This window comes from Neospora caninum, chromosome VIII (assembly GCF_000208865.1).
Source record: "Neospora caninum Liverpool complete genome, chromosome VIII".
NCBI lineage: Eukaryota > Apicomplexa > Conoidasida > Eucoccidiorida > Sarcocystidae > Neospora > Neospora caninum.
In genome coordinates, this window is record NC_018395.1 from 1,350,192 (window position 1) to 1,373,331 (window position 23,140).

Genomic DNA, 23,140 nt, shown 5'->3' on the forward strand with positions numbered 1-23,140 from the left:
TATCTGCTCCGGTCCTGTGTGGCCACACGACAAGGACACCAGAGACAAAATTTAACACATTACCGTTCGGTTACGAACCTCTCGCAGCGGGTGCTGGGCAAGGTCGCACCGTTTGCCAATACGATTGGAAATGTTTAATTTTATTACGGCATTTTTCCCTTCCATAGCCACGCTATTGTCTCCCACTGCGAACCCTGGCTGAGGCCAGCTCGACAACTGTAGGGAAAGTGCCGGCGTACAGCGCTCATTCTCGCGATAGTTATCAAAGATGGACGGCGTCTTTGACTGGCCATTCAATGCAACTGCTGCAAGGAAAAATGGCATCTATCCCCGTTTTTCAAAAATTGAGGGGGTCGCCAAAACAATGAAGCGAGAGAGAGAGTATCAGATATGTTCCGCCCAAGATGAACAAAAACGACTTGTAAGGCACGTTTTCGCCAAAGGCAGTTGAAAGAGGAGCCGAACGTCCTTGCTTGTGTCTGAGGAATACGCAGGTATCGCGTTCACTTCTGATTTTCCGGCATTTTTTGTTCCACACAGACAGAGCCTTTCTCGAGGATCTCTCTGCTTCTTCGCGTAATTCCTCCGTGCAAGAATCGCTCTATCGAGGGAGCTCCCTTGGATCCAGGGAATGTGGCATACCAGAAAGATCTAATTCTCCTTGCTCTGTGAAGAACGCCAGGATCGAATGTTTCTGTGTGGGCGGACTCGCAGCTGGGCATGCATTTTCGATGCATTTCTCCAAGTCTCTGCAGGAGATTCGTTTCGCAGACTGCCTCGAAAGAAGTGTGTCTCTGGTACTGCAGCATAGTGGTGCGCGACTTCTGGGATTTTATGTCAACACCGAGAAAGCCCTTTATGCCTGCACTGCTTTCGTCTAATCGTCGCTCCTGGTTATTTTCCTGGCCGCGCGCAGGACATTGGCCTCCTTTTCGAGTTGATTCGTGTTCCCCGCGAGCTATTGCCGTCGACGCTTCCTTTTTCGTTGGTCGACTCGGTACGTAGCTAGTCCAAGATAAGCCTTCAATGGCACCTGTGTGCGCTTTGTCGAGGAGAACGCGAGACTCGCGGCACATGACCGCAAGGGGTTCAAACACGCTCCGAAGGAGGCTGGTCATTTGTGTACAGTACTCAACCTCAAACTTGCGATAGCTCTGAGTGAAAACCTCCAGTTGAGATTCAACCGTCTGAAGAAGTTGCTGCCAGGCAGCTCGGCGATTGGGTGGGACGACGTTGTATAGATCCAATAGCCAGTCTCCCGGTATAGCTCTGCAGAGGCGTAGAAGTGCATTGTTTAGTTCCCGTGACAAGGCATGGACCTGCTCACATGCCCCGCAAAGAGAGCAAACCACGAGCGAGGTGAAATGCTAGAACAGTTTCTCTCGCACCACGCGGAAGAAAAACTCAGAAGATGCCACGAAGAGCTTTTCTGCCTTTTCCCATCGAAAGGTGTACAATTCGGTCTTTCACAAGTCGTCGATGAATCCGGAACGCTGCCAGAATATATTTTGGATTTCTAGGGACACGCGTAGTCCTATGGTGAACTCTGAACGAAATCTGTCTCTATTGATATTCTGCCATTAAAAGAGAGGTGCAGAATATAAACTCCATTCACCGTAGGAGCATCACCGGTAGAAATTTTAACCAGCCGAGAAGCTACTTCCCGACCTGGTGGAGTAAGTGTCAGTAACAAATTGATGCTCTAAGCGAAGAGCATATTTGATCGACATGAAGAGACGCCATTGGAGATGACCATGTCTTCGTCCCCATTTTAGTTTAGTATCAGGAACTAGCAAAGCCAGCGAGGAAAATAAACTGATTTTCGTTGAGCGCAACAGTTAATGAACTCTACGTCTGTGATATATCCTAAAGACGCAAACAAGCGACATCACTGCATCAGACGGAGTTTCCTTGTGTGCGTTACAATAACGAAAGCTGAAACGCCGTTTTGTAACTCTTTAATTATCAGTATATCGATGCCGACGCTACTAACGTTTTTGCGACGAAGATATGCGGAAAGCAGGTATCCGAGACGGAGGTACGCGGCTCACTGCCTCTAAGAACGAGAACCGCCTTTTTCTTTGTTTCAAGAACCATCGCGGATGGCCGGCTGATCAAGGAGGTTTATAAGTGGAATCAATAAGCTGTTCTGGAGCTCACAGCCGCCGAAAGTTTATAAACTCCTTGGTTCCACCGGTAGTTCTGAGGCAGCGTTAGACTGTAGAGAATGATTGAAAAAGCAAAGAAGTCGTCCGCTTCATTGGGAGGGATCAGAAAGGGGCAGTTTTCTGCGACAAAGAGCTTGCGTTTTACGGCATCAGGATTGGTAATTCGAAGAATTCTTGCTAATTCAGCAAGATGCTTCGTGAAGATATCGACTCTTGCATGCTCCTCATCTCCCAGACCAGCCCGTAGAGCGGATGTGCTGCCATGAGTGGAAGAGGCTGAACCCCGGGACGTTGACTCGAGTGCTGTCACGAAACTGGGACCACCAGATGACGAAGGCTGAGAATGACCTGGGTGTGCTTCTCCTGTTGCTCCGTAGCCTGGCCCCGCCCTGAGATGTCTTTCCCTATCCCTCGGTGGGGAAGAAGCATGACGCCATTTGTTCGGCTCAAATCCAGGAAAGTATGTACTGTCCCCCGCTGCCGTTGTTGTTGGGAGGACACTTTTTCGTCGAATCGCGAGTTCGTGTATTCGGGGTTGGGTCGTGTGGGAAAAACCTCCGAAAGATATAGTTGTAGATGTTGGACTATTTACTGACGCACGCTGATTTCCCTCTTCCATGACGTTATGGACAGGCCCTCGAGCGAGGCGGTGACGGGATATCGTGAGCTCGATATCGTGCACCATGTCTCTGCAAAGATCACTAAGGATGTTGATACGCTTGCGAAACGGCTCGAGCCACGTGTCTATGCTCAGCGTAGTTGCTTTGTCCACTCCCGGCTTCAACTCCGAGCACTCGTCACTCCTTTGAGCCCCCGAAAGGGTCTTTTTCGAATCCGGGGAGGGCCGACTAATGGCGGACCCCCGACGCGGTAAAGACGAAGTCAGCGTTGCCAGAGACGAGCTCTGACTGCACGGTGTCAAACGTCCTGTTACTTCTATGCTCACGGGTTGAGGCATTCGAGTATCGTTGCCATGACAAAGGACCCCTCTTTTAGTTAGGTTGTCCTCTTCTGTCACTATGACATCTTCTTGCTTTTCTTGGAAAGAAGATAAACCTGTTCTGCCCGGCAGGCTGTTTCCCATTCCGCCATGAGACAGCTGAGGGTGAGCATCTCCCAAACCAGGTGCTTTCGAAGAGATTACTGCAGCAACTGAGTCTTCTGCTTGTGCTAAATGTGGCCCCCCTGACGCACCATAGTCGCCTCGTTTTCTTCTTCTATGGATGGCACTGAAGGTGGTCCATGGCACCGAGTTTCCCCATGTGATACTGGTTGTGTCGCACTGCGACTTCATCTGGCTACCGAGACCCTTCGCTGCCGACGGCGGTGGCGAGTGATGAAACGGCCGGGCAGGTCTCTGTCGTTCTCGTAGCTTCGCGATTGTGTTCGAAGAGTGACCTTCATTCAAGTGAGGAGGTACGATTCGGCAGCCGCGCAGCAGCTCTTTGCCACTACCATACCGTTCTTCCAACTCCAGAGGGTCCGTGGTGTGACCGCTCCGGAGTGCAGACTGTCGGCTGGCCAGTGACGGTGTGGACAATTTTCCACAGTTTTCACTGAAGCGACTTTGCCTTGTTTCCCTTCCATTTCTCGGTGATAAACAGCAGAAAGAGTCCGACTTGGACGGCCCCGCCCTTACTTGCAGACGAGGCATTGGACCGCACCTGCTGCGGGGCAAATCGCAACAAGACTAAATGGCAGTGTTTTGTCTCCGGTGTATCCATATGCACGCGTAATGGAAATGTTTGTTTGGCCGCATTGAAATTTTCTGTACTTTCGTGGAGACGTCCTCGGCCACAGCCGAATGTAACACAAGGACAGGCTGTGACCCAGCGACTGCCTGCCGTAATGATTCAGTTCTCAAGTGAATCAGCACGTGCCGTGTAGAGATGAACGTCCTACAGGTTTTTTCAGCTGGACGCACGGCCGTCTAGGAATAATTAGTGTTTTTACATGTTTAGTCTGAAAAACAAAGAGAATTCAATTGAAGTCATCGGGGTTCCGGGACATCGCGAAACCAGCACTAAGCTCTCATTTCTTTAACGGGCGAGACGCCAATGCCTCCGTCCCCACTCCAACCATAGAGCCGTACGAAAAACGTTAGCGTATCGAACAAAGATGATACGTTGACGTCCGTGATCCGTACCCTACAGGACTAAAATGCAGTGTCCCTGGATGGTATCTTCTGGCGAGAGCCTGTAACGGGAACGAGTAAGAGGTACTTCCACTCCACTTTGTGCTACTCCAGGGTATAGGGCTGGTGTTCGGGTGACTGAACACTGAAATTTGCAGTAGGGGCTGTCCTATTTGAGTTTGTGCATGCGCAGACGAGTTTACTGCTTTCCGAAGACAGATTTGGTTTCCAAATGCATCCGACAAAATGTAAATCTGGAGGCAGCATAAATTATCGATTCCTCGATTTGTTTGGGTTTCGAAGTGCGCCAGGGATTCCACCCTAGGGTGTGCAAAAAGGAGATGGCTGATGCCCGTCTAATAATATTTTGACATGCCTTCCCAAAGGTGACAAGGAAGGCGGCAAGTACGGCGGCAAACAAAGACAATACCATCCACTTTTGCTGTGAAACTGAATGATACCGCATTACCAAACGCTTTGAAATCCAAAGCTCGAGCGAAAGGGCATGCAACTCGTTCGTACTAAGAACATCTAGCACTAAGGCACGGGAAGATACCGCCGTGAATACGCCACGAGATTTTACAAAGTGCAACTATTGCTCGAGTACAAAAATATCCGTATTTTGACTGAACTCGCTTCCACGGACAGTGGCACCAAGTGTGCAATACTGTGCTGTCTTCAGGCCAGTTTAGACCGGAGACACACGAATCGTTCAGGTCTCGCGGGAATGCGATACTCTTTGCACTCTTTCAGAAAAGAGAAGCGCTGTGCAAATCCTTCCCTACGCACGGAGTCTCCTCCGTTCAAAGCAGGCTGCGAGCCCACATCCGTAGCTATGATGGCCTGCGCGAGGCCAGTCCACATTGCATGATGACCGTTCGTGCGGAAAACGTGGAACTACTATCTTCAGCAAAAACACTTTGGTCGCATGGTCCTCGTCGTATTTTCCGCCAATGCACAAAAAACAACCTTATACCTCAGACCGCAGGTTTTGGAGTAATACTGAGCCTCATCTTTTGCGACGGAGCCTGATGGTCAAATCCTGAAAAAACTCCCGTTCTCCTAGAGCATCTTTCATCGTTCCTGTCTACGGTGTATGCTGGTGGTACAAAGCTGCAGGAATGAGACCGCGGGGCAGGTTGCTCCGCTAGTGGCATTGTGTGGAGGTATCTCAACTGGGCGAAGCACCTCGGTTTTAACCGTTAGTACTGTTTCACTCTTATACAGACGACTACAGCATTTACGCTCCTTGACTGACAGAACTCATCTTTCGTGCGAGGGTCGCCACCGGCTTGTTATTGGGTGTTTAGCACCCTTGATGAGAGGAGCAGGCAGCCAAACGTGACGTACAGTATCATGTGGTGATGCTTAGATTGCCGTCCAGTATATGAGTGGGTGAATATATATATATATATATATATATAGCTATAGATGCACGCACATAAACATGCATATACATGTATACATACAAACCCACAAGCATACACCCTTGACGCGTATATATATATATATATATATATATAACTTCTGAACTCGGGCATTATCCCTGGGACCAAACAAAACATTTCATTTCCGAGCACCACAGGCGGACTCTGCTGGTCTAAACCGAACACGCAAGACTTCAGCTGGATACATACAATGAAAGCAATGAATCGCCAGCTTCCACATGGAACCACCAGACGATCCCAATCCTCTACCATTCGAAATCATTCAGGTCGTCCTTGCTGTCGTCGTCTTCTTCGTCAGTATCAGATAGCTGATTGTTTGACTGTACTGTACGCGTTAATACACGCTTAGCGTACTCCGACACTTGCTGTAGTCGACGAGGATCAAATCCCCAAGACTGCAGCTGCTGGAGTGCTTCCATAGTGGCAGATTCGTCGTGCCCATCTTCTCCCGATACGCGAAGAGCATAGCGGAAGACGGACTCGGCCTGTAAAAAGACGGCAAGAAAAAGAGAAAAGGCCGGAAAAAGTAAGGGCGGTACAAATACACGAAGACTACAGAAATGCAAGGACCTAGATATGTACTTATGCAAATTACCAATCTATCTGCATGTCGCTGGCGCGACGAGTATAACCGTCAAGGTCGATTCGTAGACATTTGTGCCTGCAGTGCGCAAAGTAACATCTCTTTACCCGAATCCCGGGGCGTGCAGTCAGCATTTATAATGCGCTAAACGACCTGCACTGGTGGGCGAGTTTTTGGTGTCTGAAAGACACAAGACTCAGAGGTATGTACATCTTTAGGCTCTACTGCAATCGAAAAGGAAACTCCTGGGAGGTTTTGCTTCTCTCACCTGAAGCTTGACAACTGGCGACTGGTGGAAGAGATACAAAGACGCCAGGTCGCATGTATCCAAAAGATATCGCTCGTTTTTATCAGCCAGCAACGAGGCCGAGTGCTTGGCAAGGCTGCGCACGCCTCGAAGGCCAGCAATCAGAGCCCCCGTGTTGGTGACTCCTGAAGCTGCCAGCGCAGTCTTCACGTTGGGGAGAAGCTTAAAGCTGTGCCTCGCCACCGCCAAGTCATGTCTAGAAAGGACAAAACAGCATGCGTGGACCAAAAGAGTTCACTAACGGTACTACGAAATAGATCGCGTTAGCTCTTGGGAAAACGACTTCCGAACCCCCGGTCCACAGACAACCAGCTGAGGGCAAAAACGGACACTGACGCCATTATACATATGTAAACATATTCGTCACATCAACAGAGGACAGAGAAGGAACTGAGACAAACCTAGAGACGTGTATAGCTTCTGGCTGGAGCTATTTGTCGCTGCCGAATCAAGAACGATAAAGGCTTCACTTGTTCCGAATTAAATCGCAGGAACCGATCATCACTGAGGCTAGCTAGCGGGAACCGCAGCTCTCGAAAATCCACAACTCATACATAGATATATACGCGTATGCATCTAATATTTATTTTAGATCCATGGATCAATTTTGTGTAGATGTGGAATTTACCTGCTGCAGGCTGCTGCAACTCGGAAGACCTCGAGAGCCGCACGTTGGACGACACTGGCTTGGTCTTCCAGAAGGTTGCCCAAAAGAAGGAAGACGTCGTTTTCGACGTCTGAACCCTTCAGGAGCTTCCATCCGTCTGCCCCACTCCGGAAAATAGGAGTTAAAACGAGACACGCGGCCTGCCACAGAGAAGACGCACGAGGCGTGCACACCGTAGGAGAAACATGGAGCTTGGAAACGTCCGCATTTATTACGTCAGTGTATATAGAGAACAAACTTAAACCACCCTATGCACGCCAGTGCCTCTCCTCACAGCTGAGAGGCCAGCTCGGCGCCGCGAAAGGGGCGCCCGATGTTCTTGGATCCTTCTTGTAGGCGGATTTTCTAGGTACTGTGTCTCGATCGTTTGGTTTACGTAAATTTGTCGGGTCGACAACCGTAGGGAAGGCGACAAAAAGAGCCATCAGCCCAGATGTAGAGGCGTGCATTTGCGTAGACATGCATGTGCATAAATATCTCGCTTTTGGCGTCCTTACCAGACGGCTATCCGCCTCGAATTGGTTGCCACTTTCAAGAACCTGATCCTGCAAGAACTCGAGGGCGGTTTCCCGGCTCGCATGTTTGAGAAGAAGAACCGAAATGGCCTGTCCGGCGGCAATTCTCGCTTCTTCTTCTTGTCGGCTCTTCACGCCTTCCCACGCCGCATCGAGCACTTTCTCATACGTCGGCGGTGAACACTGTCCATTCAGATTGCGAAGCACATTTGTTGCAGCCTGCGAAGAAAATCCGGAGCACATCGCAAACCCTTCGCGCATAGATGTATAATCACGCACACGAATGCACATGACTCTGCTGTATCTGGGTCCTGGCAGACATGCACCGGCGCACGTGCGGGCGGACAGATGATTTGTTTCTCTGATCAATGGAACGGGGCTGTCTCCTCTTCGATGGAGAGTCTCCTCGACGGGCCGCCAGGACCGCCAGGCGGGCTATTCTCAAAGGAAAGTACCTGCAGCAGAGAAACTTGCAGAGCGCCTGCTCCAGTCGCCGCAGCGTTTTGAATCAGGCCGACGATGTCGCCAAGAAGGCCTTCAACTCTTGCACTGACGTGCAGAGATGTAACTGTGCCGATGATACGGCAGCCGAGAGTTCGCACAGCGAGGTGAGGGTCCACCACGCACTTCAGGAGCGTCGTCTGAAGCTGAGGGAGAAGAGGCTTGACACTTGGGCCAGCCTTCGAGAGGAGCGCTCTGCAGCAAAACCGCGTCCACACACGTTCGTCAGATGACGCCCTTCCGGGGATGTTCATCTTTCTCTGCGGATTCGACGTACTGGCACGCCTAGAGCAAGACCCACCTACCTTCTACCCACCACACAGCAATCAACAGGTACATCTATTCGGGCATCGGTTCATGTACGATTTTGTAGTTGCTTGCATCTATAGATATACATGTATATATATACATATATGTATGCACTCAGACGCAGAGAAGAAGGACAGAGAAGCGGCTACACGTATTTCTTGCACACAGCCGTATGCATGTGCGTACGGGTACTATGCCCGCACACCGGTTTCCCACCGGAGCATCGGGACGTTCCCGTGAAGCCTCTCACTTGATGGCGAGAAGAATTGCCGCTTTGACTTGTCCACTGAATTTGTCTCCAACTGTGCGAATAAGAGGCCCCGCCAGCTTGACAGCCATCGGCTCGACTGCCGACGAGCTGGCATGCAGCACGAGTTGCTGCAGTGCGCGAGACGAGGCTTCGCGGATTGTTGCGCTGCCATACATGAGCCCCTGCTGGTAGACGACAGCGAGGGTATCAAACGCAGAAGGACAGGGGGAAGGCGGCGCTCCGGCCAACAGAGAGGGACTGAACGCAGGGAAATCCGGTGGCAGTGGTGCGACAGAGCAGGCAAAGGTCGCCGGCTCCTTCTTGGAAATCGCAAGGCCTGGGAGAGTCAGCACCTCGCTTCCAACAGGCTTGCCTGTAACTGGGTCCGCCAAGAAGCGCAACACTGATCCATGGATCTGAAAGAACGGCCACACACACGCACACAGCCCGGAATTTTTTGTCGCTCCGGCGCTTTCCGTGTGCGGAGAAAAAAGAAACCCAACGACACAACCTCCAGGCGTAAGTCGGTGTCCGTGAGCACAGGCCTAGCCGCTTGCACTTGGGTGTACAGACACCCGCAAATCGGTAGGTCGAAATCTCACTTCGACTCGTAGGGTTCCATCGAAAACATGCGTATAGAGATGCATGTGGTTTGCGTCTGTAGAGCTCGTGGGGTGGACTTTGGCAAGCGGTGGTGTCGAGAAGCGTACCTGTGGAATGAATCCGATCAGATCTTCTCGCTTGATCTGCGCGTTGATGGCTGCTAGACAAGCGCTGCCTGCGACGAGGACTTCTTCCGCCGGATCCGTCAGAGCCAGTGGGAGAACGAGTTGCAGAATCTGTTCGAGGAAAGGCAGCATCGCATTGATGCCTCGCGACCACAGAAGAAGAAGAACGACTTCGCACACGGCGCGGCGGCGCCTGCCGTTGAGTGGATCGGATTCGACGCACTTCACGAACCCGGGATAGGCTCGCAACTGCTTCAGATTCACAAACGCGGACGGCGGGATGGCCGAGACAGGGCCCGCTCGCGCGCCGCTGAGTTCCTCAGGCTCTTCGTCGTTCTTTTTCGAAGAAGCGTGGCCGTTCACACCGTGGTTGGCGCGCGCGACGGCTGCGCTGCGCGTCAGCAGCTGCTGCCTGCCGTGCGCCGTCAGTTCAATCGTCGGCCCGGCAGCTCGCAGTTCTTCTTCCACAATGGAAAGCAAGAGAGAGACGCCGTCTGCATCGAGACGCTTGATCAGACGGAGCGAAGCCGCCGACGCTTCTGTCCACAGCAACGTCGTGTCGGCGCCTTCCGGCAAATCTGAACAGACAGGGAGCGACGGGGGCCGAGCAGAGCCACACGCGGGGACAGGTGAAGGCGGGACAGGACCAACGCACGAGAAAGAGAACGAGGGCAAACGGCCGCCCCACAGAACGGGAGAACCGAGCACCGGGAAAGAAACGAACAAAAGACGCAACACGACAAAAAATCGCGAAGAGCAACAAAGAAGATCGAGTTCCGGAGACACCGCACACCGACCACGGGCGTCCATGAAGAGCCACAGGGGTGCATCGATTCCCAAACAAGGCGCATGTATATATATATATATATATATATATATATGCATCAAATCCTACATCCTGTCTGGGTACGTGATCATTTACTCATATGTATGTATATATATACGTATATATAAAGCATGTAAATGCATACAGAAGTCATGTTAACATTCTGTGGCGTTGTTGGTCCCGAGTTGGTTTTTTCTTGTGCTCGTCCTGTGCTTCTTTTGTGTGCACTCACCTGTTTGGCTGCACGCCTCGAGCAGCAAATGGAAGATTCTCTTGAGATTTCGCTGGAGTCTCTCGAGAGGTTGCACAGTCGCGCAGGACCCGAGAAGACGCAACTTGGAAGCGTCTAGCGGTCGACTGTTGTCGCCAACCAAAGTAAGAAGCCGAGGCAGAACTGCCTGCGTTTGCTGCTGAAGAAGCAATTCGAATCCCTGCAGCTGTGCATCGCGCAGAGCCGTGAAGGTCTGCTCAGCTTGCTCTGGTGTATAGACAGCCGGCTCGACGAGTTGCGACAGCATCGGAGGCAGAATGCGATCGGACGCATCGTTTCCTAAACTGTCAATGAGGCAACCCGCTGCGCGGCTCGCCGCATTCTGCACAGACGCGTCGGTGTCGGCAAGAGCCATGCGGACGATTTGAAGCAAAACGCGCAGGTGCTCGGAGAGGATGGACCGCGGAGCAGAAGAAACCACCTCGGCGAGGCCGATGCATACACCCCGGCGAGTCGACGCATCTGGGCTCTTGAGGGACTGCAAAGCAGAGACACCGAACTGACCACGAGCGACGCGTAAGGCGGGGGACGTGGAGAAAGACGCGAGCAGAAAGACCCAAAAAAGAGAGCAGTTGCCGTGTTGAAGATCGGAAAGAGGCAGACGCGTGTCTCGAAAACAGACACCCGACGCGCGCGCTGAGACTCTCAACCCATCGCCCCGAACCGAACGTGAAGGGAAAACAAGGGATCTCGCAAGAACGTGTGTGGCGTGGCCAAGCTCCACGACAGGCGCCACCTTCCCCCTCTTTTCCCGCCGTTCCTGCGGAGAAACGCGGGCGTCCGTCCGTTTTCTGTGTCAAACCGCGGCGGAAAAAGGTTTTGTGGGTTGCGCCCGCGTGGCCTCTTTCTCACCTCTTGGAGACACGGCAGCAGCTGCGGCAGGACCGCGTCGCCGAGTTTGTGCGCGAGACTGCCAATGCATCGCGCAGCGACTCTCTGCTTCTCTTCTCCGCCGGGGAGAGCGGAGGACGCAGCGAGGTTGCTGATCAGGCGCTTGGTGAGGATTGGGAGGAGTTCCTTCAGCGTTCGCGGGCTGTTGGAGACGAGGCTCTTCCACACCTGCACAGCCGTCTGGCGCACAGCGGCGGCTTCGTCGGACCGGATGATGTACAGCGAGCTGAGGATGAAGGCGCGGCGTTCCAAACTCAAGATTTCCGTCTGCATCACGTCCTCGGCCGCAACCCCTTCTGCGCAACCGCGCAGGAGGCGGTCCAGCAGCGTTCCGATGAGCGTCACGGAGCTTTGGCGAATGCGCCAGTCGGGGCTGAAAAGGCCGTCTTCGAGCGGGCGGAGCAGCAGCGCCGTGTGCGTCTGTGCGTACTGCTGGACGCAGACGTCGCATGCGCGCAGCGAGACTTCGCGCACCGGCTCGGCGTTGTCCGCGAGGCCGCCGAGAAGAACCGGCAAGACCTCGGGGACGTAGTCCTGGAAGCTCTCCCTGAACGCCGTAGGCAAGTAGACAAACAGGCCCAGGTACCCCTCGCGGACGTCCGGCGGCGCCTGCTGGTTCGTCGCGTTCGCGAGGATGTCGGGGAGAAACGCCTTGAGGCGGTCCGGGCCGAGCGCGACGAGGACTTCGGACAAGCCGTAGGCAGCGCCACTGCGCTCCACGGAGCTCTCGGAGGTCTTGAGCGTCCGGAACAGCCACGAGAGAACGTCGCTGAGATGCTCCTCGCCGACGCCCTTGGCGATCGTGCCAAAGGCCCGCGCCGCTGCGGCGCGAACGTGTGGAATCGGGTCCACGAGCGTAGTCTGCAGGTGGACCAGAATCTGCGGAAGGTACGGAAGAAAGTCCTTCGGTTCCGTCGCCAGACACACCATCGAGCCGACGATGTTCGCCGCTTTGTGCTTCGTCTCCGACCCGCGCTCGCGCAGACCGCGAATCGCAATCGGACAAACGAGAGCGAGGGACGGCGCGTCCACGGAGTTCCGGAACGACGTCGTCAGGAGCACCTCCAGCATCCGCTTCGTGTTCTCCGTCGTCGGGTCCACGAGCGTCTCAATCAGCTGCAAGTCACACGGCCACACAAGGCTGAAGCAGTGAGAAACGAGTGGCAAACGCGAGCAGAAAAGAGAGAACAGAGGGAGAAACGCGCGGGCACGCAACGTGTGAGGCGAGGCAATGCAGAAACAGTCAGTGGAGGACGGAGGCAAAAACGAGCGGCCGTGCGTCGGTTTCCAATTCGCTTTTTCTCCCTAAACTCCTCTTGGCTGGCGTCTCCGGCCTGCTGTCACGCCGTGTCCCGCCTCTTCGCCCCCGCCTCTCCCGGTCCGTTTGTCCCTGGGCTCCTCGCTGCTTGGCGTCCGCCCCGCGCCGGCGTCTTCTGCGGCTTCGCGTTCGTCTCCTCGCAGGCCCCCACCCCTCGGGCGTGTGTGTGTGTGTGTGTGTGTGTGTGTGTGTGGCCTTTCGCTTCAGTCTTTGTGTCCACTGTCTGTCCCTGGGGCGTTTCCCCCGCCCGTTCGGGCCCTCACCTGGGGGGCCAGATGCTTGATTTCCGGGTTCGAGATGACCTCGGCGATGGCAAAGAGCGCGTCGCGAGCACTGTCTCGGACCTTGGGGAAGCAGGTGTCGGACATGACCTCGCTGAGGAGAGGGACGACTTGCGGGAGACAGGACGCAAGCTGGCGCGGCGCGCAGTGGGTCATCGCGGCGAGGAGTTCGATGCTGCCGACTTTGGTCCTCCACTGCGGATCGTTCAGTTTCTCGATCAGCGTCGGCAACACCAGCTTCACGCCGTGGCCACTCAGCTGCGCCATGATTTGCCTCGCAGCTTGCTGGGCCGCAAGCCGGACCGGGAAGGCGGTGTCGGAGAAGCTTGTGAGCAGCAGCGAAAGTGTGTTCAGCGTGTACGGCTCAAAGAGCCGCCCGAGGGCGTCCGAGAGGGCCTCGATGCAGAGCAACGCTCCCTGGCGCCGCACGCCGTCTTTGCTCTCCAGCGCTTCCTTGAGAGTGTCCATCACGTGCTGCGTCTTGAGCGTCAAAATCCCGAGCCCCTTCACGATGCCACCCAGCGCGCGCGCGCCGCCGCGCCGGACCACGATGTCGTCCCCGGTCAGGGCACAGTCGAGCATCTGCGAGAGCAGCGCGTGGCAGAAGGCCTGGTTTTCCGACACTTCGCCGGCCTGCGGAGCGCCGGAGGCGCAGAGGCGAATGAGCGGAGACAGCGCCCGCGAGACGGTGCGCTGGACATCTGGGGACGTCGAGCGCGAGTCGACGATGCATGCGATCAACTCCTTGATGATCTTCTTCACGGTCGGGTCCGAGCCGTCCAGCTTCTCGGCGATCGCGCCGAAGAAGACGGAGCACGCGACGTTGAGCACCGCCTGGACGTCGGCGCCGTCCACGCGAGCCTTCTTCTCTTCGCTCTTCGCCACGGAGGCCGCGACGGCCGGCTCGGCGGTGCGCGCGGGTGCGCCGCCCTTCTTGGCGGCGCGCTCAATCACGTGGAACAAGTCTTGCTGGATCGCCTGGCCGCCATCCTCTTCGTTGTCCGTTCCGCAGTGCTGAATCGTGGAGACGCCGACAGACAACAGAGCTTGCTGGAGGCTCTCGTGCTCGATCGCTTCCCGAGTCGGCAAGGCAGAAGTGAGCAGGAAGCGAAGCACCTCTTGCACGGCTTCTTCCCAGGCCAACAAATCCTTCTCGGCGACACACTGCAGCGCGAGCGCCACTCCCAACTTCATGCTCAGCGACTCCTGCTCCTCTTCTGCGCCCAGCGCGCCTCGACGTGGCGGAGGCGAGTTTGCTCGCGCAGATTCGCCCAACTCTCCCCCTGGCCCGCTGCGCTCGCCAGGGCTCTTCTCGTCGCGCGCCGAATCGCTCTGCGGGGACGACGTGCCCCGTCCCTTGCGGCCTGCGTTTCCCGTGGCGAAAAACGGGTCTTCCGCGTCTTTCTTCTGGTACGCAATGACGGGCTTCGCCGCTTGGCCTCCCACGCCGCCCCTCGAGGGAAAGCCGAAATCGTCCTTATCCGCGGCCTTCAGGCTCTCCAGGCGCCGCTTCTCGCGGCGCGCCGCAGCCTTCTCCGCACCCTCCGGATACGCCTCCAACGAAAACCACGAAAACAACTGCGGAAGGATCGCCATGACGACATTCAGCTGGCTCGCCCCGCCCAAATCGGCCACCAACGCGGCAAAGGCCTTCGCTGCCTGGACAAAGGACGCGAAAAACAAGAGAAGAAAACGTGCAAGACGCGAGGCGAAAACCGAAGTGAGAATGCACAGATGTACGAAGCTGCGTGTTTGAACGTACGGAGGAATGTGCGTGCACGTGCTGGATTGGCATTGTACCGCCCAAACTGCTGAAAGGAGACAAACTGCTGTTGCTGCAGCAGGCACACCAAAAAAGACTCCCTCCGGATTGGATGCCGCCACGTTCGGCAGCAGGGCGTGGAGACCGCGACACAAAGACCGATACGAGGAAGAAAGGAGGACCGCGCTCTCTGAAAAAGGTGCAACGTGAAGTGCAGAAAACTCGCGCTGCGCGTGCGCGTTTCCCCTCGCCTTCCCAGCAGTGGCTGAGAACTCCCGAGCTCCCCGTGAATCCTGGATGCATCTACTCTGGGTTGCTCGCACGCGCGTGTGGGCCTTTGTTCCCCAGGCTCGTCGTTTCCAGCGTTTCGGTTCTTTCTCCCCTTTATTATTCCGCCGTTTTCTCACCAGCAGTTGAAAGCCTTTATACGGGGTCCGGAGCAGGACTCCGACGTCCTTCAGTCTCTCCTGGTCCACAACATCATGCTGACTCCAGACTGTCTTGAGCAGTTTGCTGGCCTTGGCGTGGGTTCGCCGGCCTTCTTCGTCGTCGCCTTCCTTCACATCTTGTTGCAAGACGAGCAAGTAGCCGACGCACTCCACGTGTTTCTTCAGATAGTCCTTGGGCGCAGCCTGCAGCGCCTCCACGACGGCGCGCCTCACGGCCGGCTCGTCCGCGACGGCGACGTTCAGCAGCGTGAGGAGCAGCGAGGCTTTCTCGCCTTCGACGGGCTCGTCGACTGTCTCTTTTCCCGCGAGGAGGTAGGCGCAGAAGTCCTGTAGAGCAGTCGCCGCCGTGTTCACCAGGGACGGGTGCGCCCGCAGCGAGGCGGAGAGACAGGCGAGGACTTCGCGTGCATGCAGCGGGGCGCGAAGCTGCAGTTGCTGCCGCAGCAGTTCCATCGCTTGCTGCGAGGCCGCGAGGCCCGAGCTCTCGGCGTTCTGGAGGATCGCAGAGACGACCGGAAGAATCAGCGCGGCTGCGGCCGGCGACAGCACCGCCTCGGGTTGGATTGTCGCCAGCAGCGCCACGTCCGACGCCTCCAGGGGCAACTGGCGCGCCACGCGGCACAGAGCGTCGGGCAGCGCGCTTCGTTTCAACACGACGTTTTGCGGCACTAGGCCGCCGTTGACGACGCGGCGGAGCGCTTTCAGAGCCTCCAGACTCACGAGGGGACTGCGCATCAACTCTTGGAACGTGACTTGCAGCTGCGTGACCGCAACCCGCTCCGGACGCCCCGCGGAGCTGTCCTGGCCTGGACCAACGAGAGGGGCGCCCGCCGCGTCGGCGGATTTTCGGGCCACCTCGTGGACAGAGAAGAGAGGCTCGATGGCCGCCGGCATGCTTTCGCCCAACAAGCCGAGGCACTGCAAGGCGTAGGTGGTGCGGTCGACACTTGCACGCATGCGGCGGCGCTGCGCCTGTTGAAGGGCCAACTCTTCCGCCTCCAGTTCCGTCTTGGTCTGGCTGGCCGAACTGCCTGCGCCCTGGCCGGGTCGCTGGCCCCGCGGGTCTTTTCGGGCCGCGCCCGCGCCCCGGGGCCCGCCGCCAGCCCCCGGCGCCGGCTTGGAGCCCGGGCGCAGCTCGTCAGCCAAGTCGCCGTACAGCGCGCTCTGGAACTTGTTTTTCTTCACGTTTTTCGCCTCGACTTCTTGGGCCTGGTACGTCCCTTCTTCGCGGTAAAGTTGGTCGTCGCGCGCAAAGTACAGGGCAACGTCTTGCGCGGAAAAGGTCGTCATTTCCGCAGCGCCTAGCAGGCCAGCGAGCTGGCTGCATGCAGTCTTCGCTGCGGGCTCGAGGCCCCTCAGCACCGCCGGTGCCACGAACGGGTTCGCCGACAGAGGCTCCGCCGTTCCCTTTCCCGGCTTCGAGCCACTCCCTCGGTCTTGGCCGTCTGGTGAGGCTTTCGCGCCTCGCTTCTTGTCCACCGCGGCCTTTGCGAGAAGGAGACCCCGGACGCCTTGCACCAGACAGAAGAGAGCGGCCCGGAAGCCTCCCGTAGCTTCGGCGGCGGCCGACGCTTGAGCGGCGAGCGGCAGCAGCGCAAGGAGGGCGTCCCAGGCCACCAGCGCCGGCGGCTTCTTGGCCTCTCCCGCGCCAGCTTTCTTGTCCCTGCTCGACCCTGCGCCTTCCGCGACTCCACAGAGCGCCTGCATACGCGAGAAGAACGCGCGAAGCAGGTGGCCTGGCGACTGCGCCCCGGACTGGAGAAGCGGGTGCATGAGACACAACAGAAGAAGAGCATTGAACTGGGGCGAAGGCGGAACGCTGCCGCCTTCCGCCAATCGCGAGGCGCCCGATAGAGACGCCGAGGCCGACGTCGACGTTTGAGGGTACCGAAGAGTGAGCAGAAAGCCTAGCGTGGCGCGAAGGGCCGACGGACAAGGTGGACTTGTAGAGAGCGCAGCCGGTGAACTCGACGACGCTTTCGCCCCCGCAGACCCGCCCGGAGGCGCGGCGGACGACGCCCCTTTCCGCGTCTGGACTCCCTGGGCTTTGGCGGCCCCCGCCGGCGCCGAAGTCGGCGAGGCGACAGGAGCCGACGAGAAACGCGCCAGTTGGAAGTAGAAGGCGAGGAGCAGCAAGTCGACAAGATCAGGCACGGGTCGGGCAGCCTGTTGAAAGCGCGAGAGGAAGAAAGACAAGGAGGCGGCAAACGCAGAAGAGTCGGACGACGGGCCAGCACGCGAGGCCGGAGTCGCCGTCTCCTCCTCAGAAGTCCCCTTCAAGGAACACTGGCCGTGAAATCGGCGCTGCATCGCGGTCATCAGGAGGCGTACGAGACCGAAGTGGAAGCCGGAGACAAGGGGACAGCTGGCCGCGCCGGACGCCGCCGTCTCGGGCCCAGACGCACCAGACGACAGTGGAGGGAAAGGGAAGTGGGAACGGTCGAAAAGATCAAGGAACCCGAGCGACAGGGCCGTGACGCCTCCAAGGAGGACGGGCTCTCCAGATTCTTGGCGCGGAAAACCGTACGGCACAGTCGAGAGGACGAGAGGTCGACGCGCGCACAGCAGCGTCACGAAGCGGAGCTGAGAGCGCAACTCCTCTGGGACTTGCGCCTGAATAGAAAGCAGCATGAAAAGCGAGAACCACAATTCCGCGCGAGTCCCGGAACGGGAAAGAAGGAAGCGAAGTCGCCACAAAGAAGGGACCCCCGACTTTGTGGCTTCTCTCGCTCCAGGGCGATTAGTCGAGCACGAACCGTCTATTTGCAAGCTCCAGAGACCATCCCGACAGTCGAAATGCTCCGCCCTCGACGGAGAGCGAAAGGTGCAACGGTTCTGCATGTGTTTCCACGTTCACTCGTTTTCAGCTTACCTTCTCCACGGCAACTAAGTTGTTCAGGTACGAGTCGCCGTCGATGATCAACTGCGCTGCGCTCTTCGGTACCAGGCATGCGTCGTCCCTCTCGCCTCCAACGCCTGCCACGAGGCCCGCTGAGCCTTCTTCATTTGTTCGGAGTTCTTCCAAGAGCGAAATGAGGACCCAAGCCTGCAGGCACTGAGGCCGCAATCCCGCCTTGGTCGTCGCGAGCGGAAGAATGGCAGCTGTAGGTACACCTGCTTCTCGGAGGACTCCGAGGCCCGCCACGCGGTTGCGTTGGCTGGCTGCGGCGACCGACAAAGCTTCAAGAGACGCAGAGGCGAGACGCGGAGACGGCGGGGTGGACTTGCTTGCCTTGTCCGAAGCGCCGCCCGTTCCTGGGAGAGCGAGGAGCTTCGCGAGGGCGGAGACAAAGGGTTTGAGAGAAGCGTCAGCAGGGTCGGAGACGAGGGGAAGAGACACAGAGAGGAGGAGGCCGAGGACGCGGCAGACGGCAACCTTCACTTCCTCGTTCACTTCGTTTTGAAGCGACGCGAGAAAGAAAGAAGCCTGCCCCGATGCGAAGTCGGAAAACCACTCCTCCTGCATCTCGGCCGGAAAACGACGCCGAAGGTGAGACGATATCAGACACTCTGAGAGAGCCTGCAGAAACGGATGGCACATGATATACAGTAGCGGGACGTAAAAACCCAGCCCGTCGTTCTCCGCTCAGTGATCTACCTTTCTCTGTTCTCATTTTTCCACTGCCTCCAAACTGTCAACGGTTTGACCACCTTACTCTTCCCTGTTCTCAGTGCAGGCAAAGGCCGAGGCTGGGCACTCGGACCGCCCACGCACCTCTCGCGTGCCACACGGGTTTCTTCGTCTGCTCTCCTGTCCAGTTTTTCGCCTTTCCCTGCCACAATTCCTTTCGGCGGTCACGCCCGCCTAGTGACTCTCGTCGGCTCGCCGCCTCGTGCTTTCTTCGAAGGCAAATTCCCAACGCGTCGCCGAGATTGTCGACACCGCCCGCGCAACACCCCGCGCGGCACTCAAATGTAAAAAAGTGGAGGCCTCCATTCGAAGCCGCGCAAGCGACGCTCCGCTGCAGCGCGAGGGCCTCTGGAGTATAAACGTTCGCTTACGACATCCCGAACCGGACCAGCGCCTTCTCCGGTTGTGTGGACCGTCTCAAGAGAGGCTCAACGTCTCTGCTCGACTCACCCCGAGGAAGGCGATCCTTTCGCCCGCCTTTGTCAAACTGCCTTTCTTGAGTGGCGCGTACAGACGCTTCACGATGACCTCGCAAAGCACCGCGGTGTCGCTACACCGCTGCGCCAGCAAACCGATCAGCTGGAGGGTCGCCTGAAGCCGGGAGGTCTCCGACACCGCCACGCTGCTGCTCTTCAAAATGTCCAACAGACCTTCTTCGAGCAGGGGAATGAAACAACTGAGAAGAAGCGACAGGCAGGAAAGGATCCACGGGACGTCGGCCAGTGCCGCGAAACGCTGCACTGCTTGTGAGTGGAGAGGGGCTCTTCTCACTGTCTCTGTTCAGGAACGAAAACCAGAAGCTCCGTTCCGCTGCGTGAGGTATTGTAGACGCGAGCGTTTTCCGCGCATTCGAACCTGTGTGGCTGTCTCTTCCTCTCCGATGAACGCTCGCGACGCGCATCACACAGACGCACGTGTTCCCTCTACCACACTTTTCGAAAAGCACTCCGACAACAGAAAAAGCTAAAAAAGCGGTATACTGGTGCACAGCTGTGTGGGTTCTTCGCCTCCCCCCTCAAAATCTTTTTCCGACGGACGCTTACCTGCTGCATTCCACCGAGGAGGACGAAACAAGGCAGACGGCTGCCGCCAGCGCAGCGTTGGGCGAGCGCTTCAGGCCGCGCTTGAGCGGGGGCAAGACAAGAGACCAGTCGCCTTCTTGAACCAGGGAAAGGAGAGGACGAAACGCGGCGCAGAGAACCCCGCCAACCGGTTGCCGGGACTCCACCACTGCCTGAAGCGCAGTCCAAAAGGCACGGCTCGAGAAAATCGGCGATATCGCGCGAGGCCTCGCTGCGGGCTCTCGGCAGAAAAACGGGTTCTCCCCAGTGCGGGAATCGTCTTCACGGTAAGCCAGGCGAGACCCACTTGGGCGTGTGTATGTACGCATACACGCCGGAAAGAAACGAAGGCGTAAACGCACGTTTGGTCTGACTCAGGGCAAACGCAGAACAGCGTCTTGCACACATACGCAGCGAGCAGGTAGACCTGGGACGCCGCTTCCGTTTACAGAAGGAAGAGAGGAGGAGCAGAGACGCCTCTCTCGCGGAGCTTAACAGGACCGCCTGTGTCCAAAAACTCCGTCACTGTTCAAGCAGACTGTGTTTGGGCGCGAATGCCTTGTTGGAAGCCGCTGGAACCTCTCGCGTGGCACTGACTCGCATTCGTCACACGTGCTCGCAGCATGCACACCGAGCAAGCTGCTGGTCGGCACAGAAGCTTTGAGGTTACCTGGATGTACAATTTGAGGAGAGCTTGTCTCATGTCGAGTGCGTCCGACTTCTTGGCGGCCAGCAGTTTCTTCTCGTCGTCTGGCGCCTGGTGCGACCCTGGGGAGTGCCTGCCTTTCTCGGCTTTGCCTCGAGACGCCCCGCTGGTCAGGATCTTCCGCATATACCGGCCGAGGATGTAAACAGGAACGTACGGCCCGCAATCGCCTTCCGGCAGCGGGGACGCGAGGCCTTTGGTCGCCTGCTGAAGAAGCAGTTCTCGAAGCGACGGCGACATGTCGCACAGTCTCTCGAGAAGGTGAACGGCGGTTCCGCGAAGGAGAGGGGCATTGGAGCCTGCCTCCACAGGTTGGCAGAGTTGTCGCTCCAGCAGCGTGAGGCTGTCAGTCGCCTCGAGACCAGCCGCCGAGGCTGCTCTTGCAGCTGGTGCCAGGGAGCGACTCAACAACACAAGAGCGTTACAGAAAACGGAAGTGCATGCCTGGTGCTCGCAGAGAACCTTCGCTTCGAGTGCAGTCAGGTTCTGGATGACCTCGCAAATCACACTGAGGTACCGCGCGACGCCGGCTTCCGCGACGGCCGCCGGAGCTGCCCGCATGCGTTTGAAAGCGTGCTGCGCCGCCTGGCAGAATGACGTCAGCAGAGGCAACGCCGCGTTGCCGGAGTCTGCGACGGCACGGACTTCGGCCACAATAGCAGAGCGCACAACAGACAGGATATGGCGCAGCTGAGCAGAGGCTGCCTTGGTGATATCTGGAGTGGTTGGGATGTTCATGATTACTGCGCTCGCGACGAGGTTGACGCTGGAGGGATCGCGAATGCCTTGGTCCGCCTCAGAAACGGCTTCCGCAGCTGTCGAAAGGACAGCCGAAAGGACATCTAACGAGCTAGCCAGTTCACCCGGGAAACTGCCTCCTCGCGCTGCGAGAGACGAGGAGTGCAGCGCATCAGCGAGAGAGACAGAGTCCCCTCCAAGTGGAGCGTCCGCCGGAGGACCATCTCCGCTGTGAGCCTCTTCGGATCCGCCGGCACTCATTGTGGAAAACGCCAGGATTCCACGTCAGAGAGGTCCACGTGACAAGCGCAATGCGCGGTCGCAACGACTCAAGCCACGACGGCGAAGACGAGACCGGGGAAAACACAGGCGAGCAGCACAAAGGGAGACTTGTATGGTTTCCGCTTGGGCTGCGCGTGTCACTAGAAGCGCAGTCTGATAATGGCTGATTAGCAGCTGCTGGGCAAAGGTGGAAAGACGCACGCGCCGAAGGCCGCGTTCTGAGCCTCGCCCGAGTCCAGGAAGAACGAAGTTGAGGGGCGAACCAAGCGGCGGGCCACGACGACAGCAAGCGACAACACAACCGTTTTCTGTTCGACGTTCCTCGAGCGCAGAGATGAGAAAACAAACGTGACGGGGAACGGATGGGAACCTGCCAGTCGGGGGGAGGTGTAGGTACACGCGAACGCTGGCCGAAATGTATACACTTTTCGTTGCATGCGGAAAAGGCAGCGTTTTCCGTCGGCTGCGGCCAACAGCATGTTAGCTGACTTTCACGAACACAAGTTGTCACAATCCCACGCATGTGGTCGCGTGTGTCCTGGTCTTGTGCCGGTCAGATAGCAACTTTTTCACGCTGCAACTTTGCGCTGTAACTTTGCGCGGGATGGCAGCACGCGCAACTCATTCCTGGCGGTCACCAGCATGTCTATCCCATGACCTCCGCGCTTGGTGTATTCTCTCCATGTACCTTATTTCTATGACTGCTTTGTTTCAGTGCACTGATTTCTCGTACGCAAAGTGCTTCTGTCGCTCGTCTGGTGTGTCTGGAATCACGTGCAGACTGTCCGTTGAGGCGCGCGGCGCAGCCAAGTCGTGGTGTGACTGGCAGTGAACCCCCGAAGGCGCAGAGTGCCTGGTTGCCGCATGACGGCACTTCTCGTTCTCGGCGCGTGGAGACCGCTAACCACCTTGCCACTAAAGCGCCTAGCCCCGTCCACTTTCGAACGCGGGCTGCAGCGGGTCGCACCGCACAGTCTTGTTACGTCTTTGCGGTGAAACCTCTTGCGGCTAGCAGATTTCCGGCCTTTCAAATTCAGGTGCGCCGGGAGCTCCGCTGGTGAAGCCAGCACGGACAAACCGGTCTTCTATCCAGAGTAGCTGTCCAGAGTAGCTGTCCAGAGTAGCTGTCCAGAATCTCTTCGACTCCCGTTGACTTCTCGTGCATAGTTCTCGCCTGTCTCCTCTGTCGCCCAGGCAGGCAGCAGAGGGTAGCGCCTCGCCGTTCAAATTGGCATACACATCCTCGAAAACCTCTTCTTCACGGGATTCCCAACCCCTTCCTCCGGCGGAAGTCTTCCCTAGAATCGCGCAACT

General features: G+C 57.0%; 2 protein-coding genes across 2 annotated transcripts; both read right to left on the bottom strand.

Moving 5' to 3' along the window:
• Nucleotides 1-2,136: 2,136 nt before the first annotated feature.
• On the bottom strand, nt 2,137-3,822 carry NCLIV_031720 (conserved hypothetical protein; the record flags this gene model as incomplete). Its single annotated transcript, XM_003883368.1, has 1 exon — nt 2,137-3,822. One exon carries the CDS (start codon nt 3,820-3,822, stop codon nt 2,137-2,139), a length of 1,686 nt encoding a protein of 561 aa, XP_003883417.1.
• Nucleotides 3,823-5,995: 2,173 nt separating this feature from the next.
• NCLIV_031730 (putative translational activator) lies at nt 5,996-21,805 on the bottom strand (the record flags this gene model as incomplete). The annotated part of the gene is made up of 15 exons (XM_003883369.1): nt 5,996-6,235; nt 6,602-6,836; nt 7,269-7,447; nt 7,805-8,041; nt 8,278-8,518; nt 8,883-9,298; nt 9,593-10,188; nt 10,669-11,185; nt 11,560-12,714; nt 13,180-14,856; nt 15,367-18,021; nt 18,281-18,928; nt 19,490-19,715; nt 20,083-20,273; nt 20,771-21,805. 15 exons carry the CDS (start codon nt 21,803-21,805, stop codon nt 5,996-5,998), a joined length of 10,248 nt encoding a protein of 3,415 aa, XP_003883418.1.
• Between the last annotated feature and the right edge of the window lie 1,335 nt (nt 21,806-23,140).